This window comes from Myxocyprinus asiaticus, chromosome 12 (genome assembly GCF_019703515.2).
Source record: "Myxocyprinus asiaticus isolate MX2 ecotype Aquarium Trade chromosome 12, UBuf_Myxa_2, whole genome shotgun sequence".
Classification (NCBI taxonomy): domain Eukaryota; kingdom Metazoa; phylum Chordata; class Actinopteri; order Cypriniformes; family Catostomidae; genus Myxocyprinus; species Myxocyprinus asiaticus.
The window spans coordinates 37,559,179-37,578,987 of NC_059355.1; the positions used below are offsets into that span (position 1 = coordinate 37,559,179).

The 19,809-nt window shown below is 37.9% G+C and overlaps 1 protein-coding gene and 1 pseudogene across 6 annotated transcripts; one reads left to right on the top strand and one right to left on the bottom strand.

Annotated features, from left to right (window-relative positions):
* The window catches only part of LOC127448796 (protein SFI1 homolog), a 14,309-nt pseudogene extending 10,433 nt beyond the window's left edge, over positions 1–3,876 (bottom strand).
* Positions 3,877–6,246: 2,370 nt separating this feature from the next.
* On the top strand, positions 6,247–19,549 carry LOC127448881 (eukaryotic translation initiation factor 4E transporter-like). 6 transcript variants are annotated; one of them, XM_051711782.1, is made up of 21 exons: positions 6,247–6,317; positions 6,809–6,893; positions 7,277–7,440; positions 7,562–7,635; positions 7,799–7,926; positions 8,022–8,284; positions 8,406–8,604; positions 8,705–8,865; positions 9,605–9,670; positions 9,750–9,888; positions 10,665–10,841; positions 12,454–12,728; positions 13,249–13,332; positions 14,795–14,915; positions 15,163–15,236; positions 15,556–15,689; positions 16,036–16,111; positions 16,317–16,446; positions 16,958–17,293; positions 17,398–17,574; positions 18,464–19,548. In XM_051711782.1, the coding sequence occupies exons 3-21, from the start codon at positions 7,366–7,368 to the stop codon at positions 18,655–18,657; spliced, it is 2,883 nt and encodes a 960-aa protein (XP_051567742.1). In that variant the 5' UTR covers positions 6,247–6,317; positions 6,809–6,893; positions 7,277–7,365; the 3' UTR covers positions 18,658–19,548. The 6 variants fall into 6 exon arrangements, with proteins under 6 accessions (XP_051567742.1, XP_051567743.1, XP_051567741.1 ...); XM_051711783.1 differs by having other exon boundaries at positions 7,305–7,440; XM_051711781.1 differs by having other exon boundaries at positions 6,253–6,893.
* The last annotated feature ends 260 nt before the right edge of the window (positions 19,550–19,809 follow it).

Below are 19,809 nucleotides of genomic sequence, written 5' to 3' on the forward strand. Positions count from 1 at the left end.
TGACAATATGACTGATCATGCAAAAAAACTGTCTTTTATTTAAGGATAGTGATCAAATGAAGCCATTTATTATCACATAGTTTTTTGGCTCCTTTTTAAATCATAATGATAACAGAAATCACCCAAATGGCCCTGATCAAAAGTTTACATACCCTTGAATGTTTGGCCTTGTTACAGACACACAAGGTGACACACACAGGTTTAAATGGCAATTAAAGTTTAATTTCCCACACCTGTGGATCTTTAATTTGCAATTAGTGTCTGTGTATAAATAGTCAATGAGTTTGTTAGCTCTCACATGGATGCACTGAGCAGGCTAGATACTGAGCCACGGGGAGCAGAAAAGAACTGTCAAAAGACCTGCGTAACAAGTTAAAGCCGTAAACACGAAAACCCTAAAATGATCGTTAAAAACAATGTATTTAAACAACTTTACTGCTAAAATAATATTCAAGTTTTACCAGAAGAATTAATGTAAGTGCTTTTATAAAATTCTGAGCTTCACATTTCTGCCTTTTAACCCTCCAAAAATTGGCCCCATTCACTTCCACTGTAAGTGCCTCACTGTAGCTTCGATTTTTGCTTTTCTTAAAGAATATTTTTTTGTGGTAATCAACATTATGCCACAAATGCTGTCGACTGAGATTAACTTGTGTTGAACGTATTGAATGTTCCTTTAAGAAATGTTATGACTAATGCATTAAATATAATACTATGTATAATGGATACAAAAATGTTGTTTAGCAAATAAAAGTGAAACTACATAAAGCGCACCTGTTGTCCTGTTCTTAGCCTGTCTGTTCTGTGTGTAACTGATCCATCCATGTAGTGAATGTTTCAGCAGGTGAAGACAATGGTGATGATGGGCTTTGTACTCCTCTTTGAGAACAGAGGCATTTTTCATCCTGTCTCTCCAGTGCATCCATGCCTGAAAGATATGCCATATTATGGGATTACCCAGACTAAATATTGTACACTGTTGCTTTCAAACACACATGATACTCACTCTGCTCTGTAAAGTTTGAGCCCAGTGTTGTAAGGCAAGGTCTTCCTGATGGTACTCCTCAACTCTTTGCTGTAGTGCCATGTGCCACACAGTCCAAACCAACCTTTAATAACCAACACATATGCATGCAGCCATGCACAAACAAAAAATATTTAGCAGTATTTTACCTGAAGGCCACTAGTTCTGACTTTGTGCATATATAGTACATACATTTATTTTACTATATACATATATTTCTACCTGTTGATGTAACTCTCATGCCTGTGTTATTGTATATTTTTAATTTTGGTTTCTTTACTTTAAAAACTGATTTAATTTTTCACTCAAATATATATAGAGATTAAATTACACCCCCAACCTATCCTGGGGTAACATTATGTATAATAATTGCTTGTAAAATAACCTCTGTATACTCAATATTTACATATCTTGTTGCTTTGCTATTACATGTTTGACTTTTTCGATTTTGGTTTATCATCACATGAGAGAAAAGCTCACTTTAGTGCAGCAAGTACTGCTGCCTCTTGCATCCTTTGCTTCATGCAGCACGTCCACATACAGCTCCCAGCCATTCCACACACAACAGAGCCTGTGCTTTATCTCTGTGGTACAAATATTCAGTTATACAAGTCACTAAATTACACAACATCATATTTTACATTATCCCATAACCCATTTTAGACTTCGATGTTTGTATGGAATGCAAATGCATAGGGAGCAAAAACATGAATTCTCTAAATTCAGACATATTTTACAACCCATGTCTATAATATCAGTATAATAACAGTCCGGATACCAAAGTTGATTGCAAGTTGTAGTTTCTTTTTGTCTTCTCTCTGGACATCAACAAACTCCTGCCAGGCTTGAAATGTCTTGCTGTACAGCATATACCTAGGCAAAATAAGAGACAGAAATATTATAATGGTGATCGGTAAAGTCCAAGCCATTAAAAGCAAGATTTAATCTTTATGTATCCTTTTTATTTCTCTGAATACAGAATAAGCATCAATTAACCTAATTAAGAGACAGGGCACATATCATGTGATACTCACATATAATGACAATCTGCTCTTATGTTAAGCGTCCATTCCCTTCTTGCATGCCAACACTCATCTTTCCAAGCTCCAAGGGCCTTCCTCAAAATCACCTTACAATAATGAGTTCTGAATAAATATAAATAAATATTCTATTTGTTAATAAAACAATATTCAAAAAGTAACATAAAACCAAAAGAAGGTCAAATATATATTGTTAACTGACACTAACAAAAGTTATACCATCATTTTTTGGGCATATATAATAGTAATACATTGGTTCTTTGGTTATGTACCATGGAAATATCAAGGTATTTGATAATAATAATTTAGAACTAGAGGTAGACAATATATCGGTTTTACCGATTAATTGTTGCCGATAGTTGCTTTTTGAATCTTTGTTTTAAGAATTATTCCTCTATGTTCTTCTGTGGCCGGCGCTGGAGGATTCTTCTACAGTACAACAGTTGCCTCTAAAGGTGAAATAAAAAACTATATTTGACATCTCGTAGGGATGTGCTGTATCTACATATTTCATCATTGACAATTTTCATCCATTTTTTTAAATCCACACTTCAAAGCATATTTTGTTATTTTGATTAGATAATTCAAGTGTTCTAAATTGAAGCGAGGGCATTTTGAAAGCGACTATATTGAAACATGCCCTGTCAGCTCATACATCGTGTCTCCAACTTCAAATCTTGTAAATAATAAACCTTATTCCTCATTAAATCTAATCTGGTGAAATACTTTACATGTATACAAAACTATTCATTTGGTGAAGCTTAATTTGGTAAATACTTAATTATAGAGTTTTGTAACAGGGCCATGTCTTCTTTATTTAAAAATAAGAGTCTCTGGTGTATTTCAGGTTTGTTTATAACTAAAGTTCCTCCTTATGCACCAAATCTTCATTTCTTTGGTTTATTAGTTTTGCTGTTTTTTTTTTTTTTTTACTTCTGAGATTTTGATCATTTTGTACTATTGTAGTCTCAGTTATTGTAACTGTTATTGTAATGAAAGAAAAAAAAAATCATTCTATAAATCGATTTAAAGAAACTATTGGCTGATTAATTGGTTATCAGCCTTTTCCACCACCTTAGTTATTGTATCTGCAAAATCCCCTATAGGCTGACCTCTATTCAGAACCATAGTATTGCCATCTTACACCATGATAACATATAGATATATAGGTAATAAATAATAGTTCATTTAATTCATTAGTTGTCCATTCATTTTCCAGATTTACTGGACCTGGCTTGTGATGTTATTCGTCCAAATGTCTTCTGAATCCACAAGTGGAGGAATTTTCGAGCAAGGTGCCTAAAAAGCCACAGCAAGAGTCACTTGTCATCATATTCACAAGATGAGAATTGACGAAGGAAGTTATTATGGTGTTATAAAATTAATAATTTCCTACCTTATTTTCAGCTCTTTATGCCTACCACCTCGGTTCCAGGTATATCCGACCCGTTAAGTAGTTTTGCGTAAGTAGTGCCCTATTCTTTTCAACACCACAAGACGACTGTTTTCCAGCTTTTTGTTTTGTCTTGTGCATTTTTAATGTCCAATTCGAGTATGCATAACAAGCTTTAGTAGAGGTGTCTAAGCTAAATAAATAAAGTTAAAATAAAGTTAGCTCGGTAGACATTTTAAAATACGAGTTTTTAGATTTAATTTAAGGCATTAAAAAGCTGCTACAACTAATTCAAAATATAAAGCTTCCAACATAAATTTTTATCTAGCTGACAGCAACTAACAACAAACCATAACTGCCGCTCTTCTGTGCTGCATATTTTCACTTCCGGTAATAAAATGTCATAATAAAATACTTTTCTTGAAAATACACTGATAACGTGAAATTATTACATTATTAATATTACATTTCACTGGAATGTTTGTGCAATTCACTTTTAACCCGTTTAAAATAATTACGTTATAGGCTGTTTAAAATGTTAAAGTGTGATTACTAGTGCAGCCTTCAGATAACAACTAATCCTACCTATCTGTACATAGTGTATATTATGAACAAAATGGTGAGATGCAGTATAGCATTATCTCCACTAATAACTGAGCTGGAACCACGTGTTTGGGTTATGTTCGTGACTTCATGACGTCAGAACTGTACAAAAAATGTTTCATTCAGTCTCATACTTTGGCCCACGAACAGATAACGTGGCTATCAGTTCCCTGATATTGAGGTTTCCAGATAACCTTGGAAATGTATTCAGGGATATACAGTTTTACCTCGATAGTCTGAGTCTTTTTTTATTTTATGACACTTTCTTTACTATTTTTCCAATAGTATAATCGGTCTGCGTATCTATATCATATTCATGATCATTATTTTTTCTTTATTGTTAATCAACAGACTCTAAGTGTCTGGTTGTATGGCTGCCTGGTATGGGAAAAACAATGTGTAGGACTGAAAATCCCTGCAGAGTCAGCTGATAACATCACCTGGTGTGTTCTTCCCAAACTAGAAGAGATAAACAGCAGATTGACCAAGGCCAGGAAAATCAAAGGATAGTTCACCCAAAACTGAAAATTCTCTCATCATTTACTCTAATGCCATCCCAGATGTGTATGACTTTCTTTCTTCTGCTGAACTCAAACGAAGATTTTTAGAAGAATATTACACCTCTGTTGGTCCGTTCAATGCAAGTGAATGGTGGTCAGAACATTGAAGCTCCAAAAAGCACATAAAGGCAGCATAAAAGTAATCCATATGACTCCAGTGGTTTAATCCATATCTTCTGAAGTGATATGATAGGTGTAGTGAGAAACAATATTAAGTCATTTTTTAGAATAAATTCTCCTCCCTGCCCAGTAGGTGGCGATATGTACGAATAATGTCAAAAACAAAAGAACAAGATGTGAAAGTGGAGATTTAATGTAAAAAAAATAACTTAACTATTGATCTGTTTCTCAATAATATAACTTCTGAAGACATGGATTTAACCACTGGAGTTGAATGGATTACTTTTATGATGCCTTAATGTAAGTTCTGGCCACCATTCACTTGCATTGAATGGATCTACAGAGCTGAGAAATTCGTCTAAAAATCTTTGTTTGCTTTCTGCAGAAGAAAGAAAGGCATATACATCTGGGATGGCATGAGGGGGAGTAAATCATGAGATAATTTTCATTTTTGGGTGAACTATTCCTTTAAGGACCCCAACCACACAAACAACAGCCTTTTCACACTGCTGTGGTCAGGGCAGAGCTGTCTCTCTTTTATGGACAACATGGAGAGGCTTAAGGGAAGAAGAGTTACTTCCTCAAGATATAAGATTTATTTTTTAAATTAAGGACAGTCAAGGAATTGCAGACCACCACAATACACTACTACTAGTCTTGTACACAACATGTACAGTATCTGTCAAAGACATTTAACAACCTACCTCATTGCACTACCAGTACATTGACACAATGCTACTACATAACAATGATAACCTGTTTCGTAAAATATGCGCTTTGCTCATTTTGACAACTAAACTTGTACATAAACAGATCAACTGGTTTATTTATAAATAGATGTGCAAAGACATATATTCTTGTTTCTGTCATCTATTTCCTTGTTTTTATCCTTATACACATTATATTTGCTGGATTAAAATACTTTTTATTTATTTTATTTTTATTTTTTTTTATTATTATTTTAAAGTTATTTAAATGCACAACTAACAAACCTGCAGGTAATGCACATCACTGCATACGTGTACGTGTCACATAAACTTGACTTAACACAGAAATCAGGAAATAAACTTTTTTAATTGGATAAATAGTATGAATAATTTTAACAGACACACATTCGACTTTTGACACATATACACACACATACACACACACACACGGTGAACAGCCCAGAATTTAATTTAGTCTTTAAATAATCTTTGTCAATAGTGTATCTTCATAATTTGTTTGCAAATGCGATAGTGAGCGTTTTAAATCATGTCACGTGACTACAATTTACAATGGTTGTGCCCACGTCGATTGCCTGAACTTTATTCTGGCTCTAAATTTAATAATGACTCTTGTCATACTCGTTAAGAAAAATACATAACTATAACCACTCAGTACGATATCCTAATTTATTATGTCTCAAATTATATTAAAAAAATATATGATGGTTTCTTACATTTTCAAGCAAGGCGGTTGTAGACGCTATATAATCCTTGAAAGGGGCCTCTCTCAGAACCAGTGTGAGATCTGAAGAAATTCGCCGCTCTGCGACTGAACTGAGACGATAGAGAGCTTAGAAAAAGTACCCTGAGGTACAATGATTGTTGCAGTTGGACTTAAAGCTTTAAATAAGTCTTTCGGAAGGAATTAGTTATATTGTCAGGCTTTAGTGTGTTTGACGTTCTTCATATGTAAATTGTGCAGCTTTATGAATAATGATAAGTTTCATAGCCTGCTAACCTGACTCTCTAGCCTCGAAACAAACACAGACAGACACGGAATTTGTTGCGGTTTTCGCTCTCACGATAAAACTTAAAGGACGGAGTGTCAAGAATATAATTAAAGAGCGGAAACGGCGCAAATAGCGCCATTTGTCTATAGAAACGAAGTAAATCATCGGCGTCGGCTTGTTGGGTTTAGCCACTTTGCTAATGAAATGCTGCTCTCTGTCAGTTAGCAACTGAATCCGGATTGGCAAGCTATAATTGAGTCTCCTGTCAAGGTTGCTGAAAATTAAACAAACTATTTTAGGCTGGAACTGCATCCTGTCTGAAATCTTGACTGACTGCAGCATCTCTTGTAGTTTGGTGTAGGGCAGGTAGCCAGCAGCTAGCTGAGGTATCCAGGCTGGGAGAGAGAAGGTGCTGTGACACCGTTTCAAATATCAGGTGAGTTCATTAAGATGTCTAGAAGCGTGTTTGGGTTTTTCCTGAAGGTGGCAATGCAGATGTGTACTCTCAGTATGAGTTTGTAGCTTTATAGTGCTGCAGAAGGTTGATTAGCATTCTGTATTTTGCTGTCTGCCTAACCATTTGGTATTTTGAACGGCTTCTCTGATTACGCAGGAGCAAAATCTTATCATATTTAATCAACATATAACTCATTATAATTTTCTATTGTCTTTAAGGGGTTTATATACTCTTTATAAGGACAAACCAGTAACCACACATTGCATACACAGTAGCTTTGATTTTGGTCTGGTCCAGTTTATTTCCATTTGTACTACTTTGATGCAAATGGAAACATACAATGCTTTACATAACTTTCACAGGTGAATTAATGCTGTAGTACTTCAAAAGGTGCCCAGAGGGTCTGATATTGGAGCTTCACTTCAGTTTCACCACTCACCTAAGTCAAGAAATGGACGAAAATGGTGAGAGCATGGTGGACATAGTGAAGGACTCTTCAGTAAACTCTGCCTATAGATATACTAAGGTGAGAACGGTCATTTAATAGTTATTTTCCTGTATGTGCAGCTTGCTGCCCCAAGGTTTTGTGAATTTTACCTTTTGAAGTCATACTGTTAATAAACCAATTGTAATGCTTTTTTTCTCAGGATGAGCTTTTGGAAATCAAAGAATTGCCCATTTCCAATGAGAGGCCAGAGTGTCTTTCAGAGAAATATGATAGGTGAGCCATCAGTAAATGCATCCAAAACTATATTTTTTTTCCTCAGTGGCTCTGTAGCTGCTGTTTTTTTATTATTCATCAAACAGTTGTACATATAAAACTGTCATTTATCTGTACAGCAAGCCTAGTATAGAAGTTGCTAACATTACTGTCCTCTTGATAGTGATGGAGTCTGGGACCCTGAAAAATGGCATGCCTCACTATATCCCTCTTCTGAAAACAACTGTCCAGCGGAAGGATACAAGAAAGATTATACAGAGGACAGAGTTCCACTAAAACGCAGAATTGCAGGTTAATTGACAAATTTAATGTTATTTGACTTTATTAAAAACTTGGATTTAGTTGCAGGATTTAGTCTCAAACCCAAGTTTGCTTTTGTATCCCAGATCCTCGGGAACGTGTAAAAGATGATGATCTGGAGGTGGTTCTTAGTCCGCAGCGTCGAAGCTTTGGTGGTGGTTGTCAAGTGGCACCCGCCGCCCTCCCTCGCCGTCCCATCAGCCCTCTGGAGAACAAAGAAAATGAATCACTCCGTCTGGGGGGCTCACGCCGCATAGGGAGCGGCCGTATTATGCCATCACGTGTATTTGAAAGGGACCCACGACTCGACAAGGAAAGGGAGCGTGACTTTAAGGACAAGAGATTTAGGGTATTGAGCTGATGGCTTAATGCAGAGGAATTCTTTGCTATTGGTCCACTTTAGGTGGTTTTTCTTAACGTTTCTTTATGCTGTAAAATTTAGTTGATCTGCTTTCAATGTCTTGCTACAGAGAGACTTCGGGGACAAAAGAGTGTTCAGTGAGAGGAGAAGAAATGACTCATATGCAGAAGAGGAGCCAGAGTGGTTCTCTGGTGGACCCACTAGTCAGTCAGAAACAATTGAGCTCATTGGCTTTGATGACAAGATCTTGGAGGATGACAAACGAAGGACCAAACGCTCCAGAAAGAAGCCAGATTTGGTTAAAGGCGGCATGTGACCATTTTATTTACACAATTGTCAAAAGTAACAGCTTTGAAATGCCTAACAAATGTATATGCTACCTGAGTGCTTCTATTCTTACATCTACAGTTGAATGTAATGGAGGGCTGTCTGAGGATACTGGAATAGTTCAAGAGTCAGGAGCTGATCAAGAGGTTCCACATGCCGAAGTTCTTACTGAGCAAACCTCTGGAGATTTTGACTTCAATGAGTTCTTCAATCTAGAGAAGACCATGCCTGGCCTGGCTTCGGTAAGACATGGGGAGCACTGCATGCTTCTAAGGGTGCTGGGCACAAATTATCTGAATTGTCCTACATGGAGAAGGAAAGGACAACTAAACGCACTTCTAAGGTTCTTAAGGGTTGGGTTGTTGAAATGTTTGGTCCATCAGATGTTGTGGTTAAGGCACTTTCTGGGCAGCTTTTTATTGAGGCACTTTCTATACTAGAACTAAATGCTTTACATTATTTCACTCTTTATTGTTTGCTTGTGCTTCGTTACATTTCATGCATCTTTATGAATCTTTGTGCTAGCTTTTACTTTTCTGACCAGTTTTGGAACTTTGAATCGTAGCACCTATAATGTTGTTCTTCACTTGTATGTTGCTTTGGACAATAGCATCTGCTTAATGTATTAATGTAATAGTTGGTGAATTAGATGTTTTTGCATTTACTATCTGCTACTGATGATTCTGGTATTGGGGAAATGGAAAATTTTGCAAGTTTTAGCTATGTGGCATCAAGGCTATTTGTTTGCTTTCTGTTGGTGTTTTTTAATGTAGAACGCTCAATGTTATACAAATTTATGCCCATCTGTCTCAAAGACTTATTTTGGGTTTGAGTCCATATTGCTGTTGTGGTAATTGTACTGAAACGTTTAGAAGAGGAGAGAAATTCAGAACACATTTTTGAAGAGTTTATGCATTGTTTTGGTGGTTCCGATTTAAGATTTACTTCTGAATATTTGTTTGGTTGGGGGGATCCTTTAAGTGCGAACATTCTCCAAAATGCCAATTTTCACCCCATTGTGCTAAGCCGTCTACAGACACTCCTCACGTAAGTGTCATTCATATCCCATCACCGTTCCTCTTCTATGCTATGACGCGTGGTCTAACAAAGTTATTTCTCTCTCCAGATGATTGAGAATGTTCTCGGTGAGGGTCCAGTCTCGGCCAGCCGTTTCAGCCGCTGGTTTTCTAGTAACTTGAGTCCCTCCGGCAGCCGCTCCAGCAGTCTACGCTCCACCCCTCATGAGGAGCTGGAGAGACTAGCAGGTAACCTAGCTGCATCCCATGCTCGTCACCTGATTTGTTTAAGGCTGCTCTCCTTGCTGTGACTTCTTGCTTGAAGGAATATTTCCCCCAAAAATGAAAATTCTCATTTACTCACCTTCATTCCATCCCAGATGTGTATGACTTCCTTTCTTCTGCACAACTCAAAGATTTTTAGAAGAATATTTCAGCTCTGTAGGTCCATACAATGTAAGTGAACGGTGACTAAAACTTTTATGCTGCCTTTGTGCTATTTGGATTATCAAAGTAATCAATATAAACCAGTGTTTTAATCCATGTCTTCTGAAGCGATCCGTTTTGGGTAAGAACAGACCAAAATATGACTAATTTTTACTGTACACCTTGCCATTGAAATATTTCTAAGCGATCATGATTTTAAGCTCGATTACACTTTCTTAATCGCCAAGGAGACTGCTGATGTCAAGAAATATAGTAAAAAAAAAAAATTATATTTTGGTCTGTACTCTCCTAAAACTGATTAGTTCACTTGAGAAGATGGATTAAACCACTGGAGTTGTATGGATTACTTCTATGCTACCTTTGGTGTGCTTTTTGGAGATTCAACATCTTGGTCACCATTCACTTGCATTTTAAAGCCATACAGAGCTTCTAAAAATCTTTATTTTTGTTCAGCAGAAGCAAGTCATACACATCTGGAGTGGCTTGAGGGTGAGTAAAGGATGAGAGAATTTTCGTTTTTGGGTGAACTGTTCCTTTATCACTTATCAGTATGTTAATTTGGTATGTTTGTGTGTCAGGTCTCGATCCTCAAACTGGATCTCTGAATCAGGGCCCCTCCCTATATTTCACCCCCATCCCTTCAGTGGAACGTAAAGAGAAGGTTGACATAATGGAGCTGCTTCATAAAGCAAATATCGACCTGAAACCTCTACTGTCCAGCCTGAATGTCAATAAGGCTCGCCTAAAGGAGAGCAGTGAGTAAAACCCTGTAGATTGAAATATTCCTTTTTTATACAGTGCTTTCTTAAATAGTTCACTTAAAGATGAAAATTCTAAGTACTCTCCATCATGACTTTCCAAACCTGTATGACTTAAGTGATAGAAGGAAAATATGAAATTAATATCCCCATCGTAACTGAATGGCAGATGATAGAGATGAACTTTTTACGCAAGATTTTTTTTTTTTAGAACTAAACGATGCATGTACATGCATTTGGAGTACATTTGGAATACTTGAGTCTGATGTAAGATGGAAACCCCATTATTGATGTGCAATTCGGCTGCAGGTCACGGTGGAGAGTTAAGGAATCTAAGGCCCCGTTTACACTTTGCATTAACATGCGATCACTATGATCATTTCATACCTAATCAGGACACAGCGCATTTACATTTGCCCACATCAAGTAGCTTCGGTGTCCACATAACAGTCCCTTTTCCCTGCGCAATAGTATTCAATTACGTCATCAACTACTCCCCCTCCACCAAGCTGGCTGGAAAGACGTAAACAAAGCATTGCGCATTTCTCCAGTACCAACAAGATAATCAAAACTAATTTGAAACAGTGACCGCAACAACATTTACTTGTAAATGGAAACATTGGATAATATTTCACGAAGTGTTATGAGAAGTATGAAGAAATGTATTTTATACCTGACATTACCCATGTAATGCGATTTATCATCAATATTTGATGCGCACGGGGGCCTGGGTAGCTCAGTGGTAAAAGACGCTGGCTACCACCCCTGGAGTTCGCTAGTTTGATGCGTGGGTTGACTGTCTCAGACACGGTGGCAACTGGGATTCGCCCTCCGCCACCCGGATTGAGGCGAACCACTACGCGACCACGAGGACTTAAAAGCACATTGGGAATTGGGCATTCCAAATTAGGGAGAAAGAGGAAAAATCCAAAAAATTTGTTGCACACTGTTAATGCTTACACAAGCCAAGAATTAAATACATTTTAAATCAAGTAATGTGCAATTTGTCTTCGGTTAAACAGTTAATTTGAAATTCATTAAATAAGAGCCTACGCTATCAAACTACACAAGATATGAAAGCAAGTTTACATGCTGATGCTCGTGAGTCCTGCAAATGCAGATATGATGGCTGGATTGCATTTCGATTTACACTGTCTGATCACAATGCGTGCCCGACTATCTCGGGATCAGGACAAGCAGATCAGAACACGTTCCGATCACAAACGTGTTTACACTTGTCTTTTCAATGTGGACCGCATCCAGATACAGTTCGCATGTTCATGCCAAGTGTAAACGCAGCCTAACACCGCAATAACTCAACTTTTCTTCTGTTCTGCATTAAGAAATACAGCAATAGAGGGACAGCTAGTAGGAGGAAAAAGTAGAAAGATGGGAAAATAAAATGTTCAAGGAAAATGTGTAGTTTATAAAAAGTAGAATTATAACAAGTGAAGCACAGATGAATGTTAGCTGTAGTAGTATTAATGCTTGTCATGGAATCCTTCAGTATTTGAAGACTTTTCCACTAGTAACAGACTGTTGTCCTTTTGGGAAGTCATTGAACAAAAAGGTGAAACTAGTGGGTTTTTTTTTTTCTGCCTGCTAATAGCAAACTCAGGGGTGGTGTTGTCTCTGGAGGAAGTAGAGGGAGGTCTGAAAGCTTTGAAGGTGCAGCCTGAACCGACTCCGTCACTACCTCAAAGGCAGCTGAGTGGAGGGGGAGGAACTCCCTTTATGGCAGAACACCTGGAGGAGGCTCTCACTGGTGGAACCGGGTGTGCGCCAAGATCACAAGACCCTGACATGTCTGCATTTAACAAGTTAGTGAGCAGCATGAAGGCAAGTGGAACCCTGCCCACCCACCCCAAAGCCAGTGGGAGCAATGTAAGTGTGCTGCCACCGATTATGTTCACGTGTTTGTGTAAGTGCTTCCTGCATGCTGGCCAGCCTCAGGTAAAGCTGCATGTGTGCGACTAAAATGAGCTGGGTGAACAATATTTGCATTTCACTCAAGTATGACACGCTTTAATGCACTGAGCAAAACTAATGGAGTTGACGCTTTGTTTGCATGCAACAAGCTTGCGCTGTTTACTTGCCAGTTGGTCTGGGTTTTAGTGTTTATTTATTTTGATTAGTGATGGGCATAAATTTGTATTTGGCAATTGACTGAGCTGAAATGGAGACAGTAAGCATGCAGGGCTTTGCATATTTTGTTCTGGTTCTTGTGAATACGATTTGGAATGAGCTCAGGTTTTTAACAGTTTTGGATAAGGCCATCTCTTGTACGTTTGTCACTATGTAAATGTCTGTGTAAGAGCATGTTGTTTGACTAGCTGAGCAGATCTGTTGTCTGGTCCATAGCTCTATTGTAAATATGAATGCTTTCTCCCTCCTGTGTGTTCAGTTACAGCAACAGTCAGTGGATCCTGCTCTTGTGCCCTTACCTGAGGCTCAAGTACCTGCCACTCAACAGAAAAACTTCTTTCAGGTGATCTGTCAATGTCTTTACTCTTTGCACTCTTAAAGGAACAGGTCATCTAAAGATGAATGTCATCATTTACTTACACTCATGCCATACCAGATGTGTATGGCGTTCTTTCTTCAGCAGAACACAAAGATTTGTTAGAAAAATAGCATAGGTCTGGAGGTCCATACAGTGCAAGTGTCAGACCTTTGTAGCTCCACAAATCACATAAAGGACACATACAAGTAATCCATACTTTTCAGATGCAATGTAATGGGTATGGGTGAAAAACAGATATTTTAGTCCTTTTTTACTCTAAATCTTCACTTTCACCTTCAGATGTTAACGTGAAACTAAACGGGCACTACATGTGACACCACATGAAAGTGGAGATTTAGAGTAAAAAAGGACTTAAATTTTGATCTGTTTTTCACCCACAAACTATATTGCTTCTGAAGACATGGATTTAACTACTGGAGTATGGATTACTTCTATGATTCCTTTGTGTGTGGTTTTTTTTTTTTTTTTTTTTTTTTTTTTTTTGCAGCTACAAAGGTCTGATCACCATTCACTTGCATTATATGGACCTACAGAGCTGAGATAATTGTGTTCTGCTGAAGAAAGTCATAAACATCTGGGATGGCATGAGGGTGAGTAAATTAGAGAATTTTCATTTTTGGGTGAACTCCCTTTAACTGAATGTCCAGAGTTTTTTTTTTTTTTTTTTTTTTATACAATGAAGCAAATAGAGACTGGGGCTCTTGAGCTCCAAAAATGCCATACAACAGTTTTGTGTAAAGAACACCCTCGGTGCTTAATTCCCTGATTAATAATGTGCCCTTGTATCCTCACTCCTCCGTCCTCGTGCCCGTGACCCAGAAACCGATCAAATTTCACTTCATAAGTTTGTATCAATTATCCGTATAGGTTCACCATGAGACGGAGGCTTGATGTATGTGGAATTATTTTTATTTTATTTTTTTTTGACAACCCTGATGCACACATTATTTTCCCCCTACAAATCTAGCACAACAGTTAATTCAGATTTTACCTTTTGCGGTTTAAATAAACCATTGTCATACTTTTAACAGTGTACCTCTAATTATAAGGGTTTATTATGAAAAATGATCAAGTTTCAATGACATAAGCACTTGAGTTAATTCAGCTGTGCAAAGATGGTGCTATGACGAGATGCTTGAGTGAACAAGAATGTTCCATTTTACAAATACATCTTGCTTCTATTCCTCTGTCCTCATTTCCTTTTCTTGCATCCATTCCTCCTTTCCTAAGAGGGAGGAGCTAGGATGCAAGGAAAGAAAATGAGGACGCACAATTTTAGAAATGAGAAGCACGCACTACACTGTTCAACTGATCATATTTCCCTCTGCTATAGCTCTCAAATTTTGACCTGGTGAAGTTCAAGTGTTGACTGCACAGGTTTAAATGAGTTTTGTTTTTTTCTTCTGTGGCTCTTGTGTCTCTTTAGGAGTTGATGGTTGCCTCTCATGGCCCTGTTCCTGGCCTCATACACCACCGCACCTCACCCCCACTCTTCCCACAGAGACCTCCTATGCAGGATTTTTACCAAGGCATACCATCTGCAACAGGTGAGAGACCTGAATGAAAGTTGAATTCAACTAATTTTAATCTAAATTGGTGTGTTGGATATGAATCATGGTTTGAGTAGCATATGGAAGAAACTGCTTTTGAGGTTTTTCACTGCAACGGCTAAGATTGGATTCTAATGGGAATCCTTTGGACAGTCTATTCTTTACCATAGATTAATAGTCTTGTTTGTTGTCTTCATGCTATAGCTTCTCTCTCCCATCTTATGTTGTCATTGTTGCATTTCAGGGTTCCCTTCTGGATCACAAATGGCATTGGATCAAATGCAAAACTTGCATAGAGTCAGGGCCACTTCACAGCAGGTTAGAAAGTTAAACACAAACTTTTGGAAGTTTTCTAATTGAATGTTACACTAAAACTAGTCATAGTCAGTGCTCAGTACTCCAGCGACAGTGTTTTCTAAGGCTATCATAATGTGTGCCAAGATTTTTCTATAGAGAGACTTTAAAGAGTAATAAGTAGTTATAATTCTGTTGTAAAAAGAGGAAAAAAGGGTTTGTCCACTTCTCTTCATTCACTTAAATAGAATGTTCCAGGTTAAAGTTGTCAAGTTCTATTGTCCGTATTTGTTGCTTATTTTATCCATTTCAAATTTTTCTATTTGCCATTCCTTGTTTTTAGATGAGAGCTTTGCACATGGGTGTGGACCACACCAATCTGGAAGCTTCATTCCAGCACGATCTGGCAGCACTTAACCGGCAACGGTACCAACAATGCTACAACGAACAGGCTCATGATAAGGCCTATCGCAACAGGTACTTTCGGTTATCGGAGGCCACAGCAGGTCACAGGCCAGTTTGTGCCAACGCTGTGCTAATGCTTTCAGCCTCCTGATTTTGTGAAGAAACCTGGTAGTCTTTATCAAATCTAAAGTAATTTGATCTATCAGAAAAAGCTCTGAATGGAGAAAGTGCTACTTTTCCACATCTAGCATTCTGCCTCTGTGCAAGATGACCGTAACATTTAACACTGAACATAAACTGAATTGTGTTATTCCTCAATTCCTAAATTCAATATAAGTGTAATGAATCGGCAGGTGGCTGATAATTGTTTGTACAGTGGCAAGTTGTTTTATTTGCATCTTATTCTCATGTTTTATAGACAACCTCAGATGAACCGTTCTCCTGGGCCTCACCAGCCTGGATGGAGCTCACCTGGCAATGCAGTTACTAGTGTGGTCAGTCAAATCTATGGCAACTGACATCTATAATAATTTCTCTGAATAGATGTCCTCTTATGGGGCATTTGATCATGCATGTGTATTTGTGTGTTAGTAACCACTGTTGTTGACAGCCATTTAATATGCTCTAAAGTTGTCATTTCCCTCTTTAGACTTGTTGCATTTAAGGAATGTGTTTTTTTTGTTTTCTCTCCTGCTGCAGCTGTCTCCATCCTTCACTCCGACCTCTGTGATCAAGAAGATGTACGAGTCAAAAGAGAAAATTCGAGATGATCCTGGGAGCAGCCCAGGGAGCAAAGAAGAGACTGTGAACTCTCATAACTCACAGGAGGGTATGATACAGTACACACACATTAAATTCCCTGCAGTTTAATGTGGCTCAAATCCTTATTTAATTTTTCCTCATGTGACATACGACTGTGTGAACATCAATTACATTAAGTCTGACATTTAGAATTTTAATTTGGGAATAAATTAGGTGTGTGTGTGTGTGTGTGTGTTTTTTTTTTTTTTTTTTTTTTTTTTTTTTTTCCCCCATGTCATTTGAAAGAAGAGAATTTATTATGAATAACATGCCATGTTAGGGTGTTTCACACATGCAGGTCAGTTTAGGAGCATTTCCTGTTTGCCTAGTGTTTGCAAACCACCTTATTTAAAAGGTCATATAAAAAAAAAATCTGAACAATTGAATTTGAGCAAAAAAATGAAATTGGACACTGACTTTTGGTGTGATTTGTATCCCAAGAGACCAGAGTGGGTCAACTGAATTGTGATGCTGTCTCCTATTTTAAGAGATTTTATATATAATATATTCATTCTGCTACTCTCCCTCTTTCCTTACAGATGGGCCTGCATCACCCAGTTCCTTTCTGGAAGATGTGGACACCAGTGGTCCTCAGATTCGTGGAGTAAAGGTGTGCTCCACCCCAGTCCCTCCACACAGTCGTCATAGTAAAGATCCAGACCGTCCCAGACCTCCTTCCACAACCGGCAACCACACTCCCATGCTTTCCCCAGGACCCTCTTCTCCCTTCCCTAGACCCCAGCTGTATCCAGTCCCTCTGCTTCCCCACGTCCCCTTGGTCAGACCTCCTCCACAGCTTCACCCTGGTGTGATGCAGAGGATGCTGGCTCAGGGCATCCAGCCTCAGCAGCTTGGACCCACATTGTTACAGACAGGTTGGTGATTTTTGTTTTGTGATTCGTATCTTTGTATATCTGGCTTATGTTTTACAGAAATTTTATAGTGACGTTCTTTTGTTGGACTTCCTCTGTTTGAACAGGCATGTTCCCTCAGGCTGTAGACCTGTCTCAGCTGCAGGGTCTTCCTCCAGCACTCTTAGGGCAGCCTTTGTATCCGCTTGGTCCTATCGGGCATCCACTCATGGCCCCTAGGGCTGCAGGACCACACATGCAGTTAGCAGTCATGCAGCAACAGCTTCAACAACAGCAGAGACCCAGTAAGTACAGCACTAGTCTTTTAAAATAACTAGTTTTAAGTAGCAGTTGACCAATATAGTTTTTTCAGTGGATTGGTGCCAGTATCTAGAGCAGTGTTAAACTCGTCAGTTAAATTACTGACACGTTTTTTTTTTTTTTTTGTCAACGATAATGAAGACTAGATGAGAGACTTATGACGATAATAAAAACACTGATGGAAATATGAGAAATAAAACTGGAACAAAAATTAATGCATTAACACGCACAAAAAAAGAGTAACATTTTGAATATTTTCAAGTCTTGTCACAGTATGTTCTAGAGCTGTGTTTAAGCTATGGGTATTATTTTAGACTATTTCAGGAGCTTGGGTTTTCAGGAAAGTTGTTAAAGATTATCTTGCAAGATTAAACTTAATATATTTGATGCATGTTTAAATATTTGTAAGTTTTATAATTTTGCACGTTGACAAATGATGTTTTAGTTGACTAAAATTAAATGTTTTTGTCAGTAAATTGACTAATTATATTATGAAATATTGACTACATTTAAAGGACATTTTCATCAAAAGACAATGTATGACTAAACCTTAGTGAAAATTAACACCAGTCTAGAGAGCAGGGTGGCCAATGGCTGATATAATACAACAAAAAATGAGAAATACATAAAATTTTACTCAAGTATTTGAAAACAGAAAAGTGCATATTCATTGATCAGGCTGTTGGTGGATTTTTCGTTGATTGGCTAAACAGGGACAGTTATTGGCCAAACATGAAAAATTTAAATTGGCCTAGCTAATATATCGGTCTGTCACTTGTTTTGGGCTTTAAAACTTTTTCATATGTTGTTTTTAATCTTTGTGTTCTAGTAAGTAGTAACATTTATTTATTTACTTGTTCGCTTTCTCAACAGATCTGCATGTAGGTCCATCAGGTAGTCCCCAGTCACAGAGTCATGGTCCACATCGGACAAACCATTCTCAGCGAAGAGGGTGTAGCCCTCCTCTTGGCCTGGCCAAGTGGTTTGGCTCTGATGTGCTGCAACAGCCCCTCCCTTCCATGCCTTCTAAAGTAATCAGTGTTGACGAGCTTGAGTTCCGCCAGTGATGACTTCCTGTGACCGTTTAGTGGGAGTAAAGCAAGACATCCCTTCCGTTCCCCACTGTCCTCCTGTAGTTGAAGAGATGTGAACTTTGATTTCTACCATTTTATGTACAGATGTCAGAGCCCTGTCTAATTTTGTGCTTTGTCTGAAACCTTGCAGTTACTTATTTTTTTTTGAGAAGGCCTAGAAGTTAAGGAAAAAGGGAAAGGATTAGTTTTTTCCTGATGCTTTTGTCACAAAGTAATGTAGTTTCTCAGTTTTTCTTTTGTATTATGTTATTGACTTCAGTTTTTGCAGTAAAGAAAGTAAATAATGTATAGGCCTGAATTGTATAGACTATGGGAATGGATTTTTTCCCCACTATGTACATAGAATTGTTTTTTGTTTTTTTTCTTTATCTGGCTATATGTGGGGAAGGTTGTCCTGCTTTCAGGCAAAGAATAGAGGCACTTTTGTTTTTTTTTTTGTTTTTTTTGTCGAGTCACAATGTCTGCACAATGTTCCGTGTTGGATCTGGTTGGGAAAGGACAGCATTGCTGATTTGTTGGAATGGAGATGTTCGCATGTGTAGCGATTAAATGCATCCCAGTTTCAGAGATACATGCCCCTAACTTTTGCTGGAGCATTGAAGCCGGAATGTTCTGCAAGAACAGGGCAAGGGGACACTTTGCACCGTATGCAGAGAATGCTAGTTGTGCCTTTTCTTTTCTTTTTTTAAAAGAAGAAACCCTCCCCACCATCCTCCCCCTTGCCAGTCTTCTTGTCACTAAATGAGAAGCACTGCTCTGAATCACATTTGTTTTAGGGTGGCAGGGGTCGGCAATTATGTAATGTGCTATTAATTTAAGAAGCACAAATAGAGTTAATAAATATAAAAAGTCATTCACATAAAATGAAATTTGACTCATTCATTTGGAAAATTTAAATCGACTTGGGAAGGGCATGAGTTTCAAATGGTAAAAGTGAGAAATTCCTCATGCTCTGAATAGATATGGATCTTGAAGTGTCCTTGGCTGTCATGCCACAGTTCATTAACATCCTGTATAATCAGTACACCTGTGCATATGGATGATCACAAAAACCACAACTTTTCGAAAAGAGCCTAGTTATTTTAATGCAGTGTCCACATATCTTGTTTTCTTGACAAGCAGAAG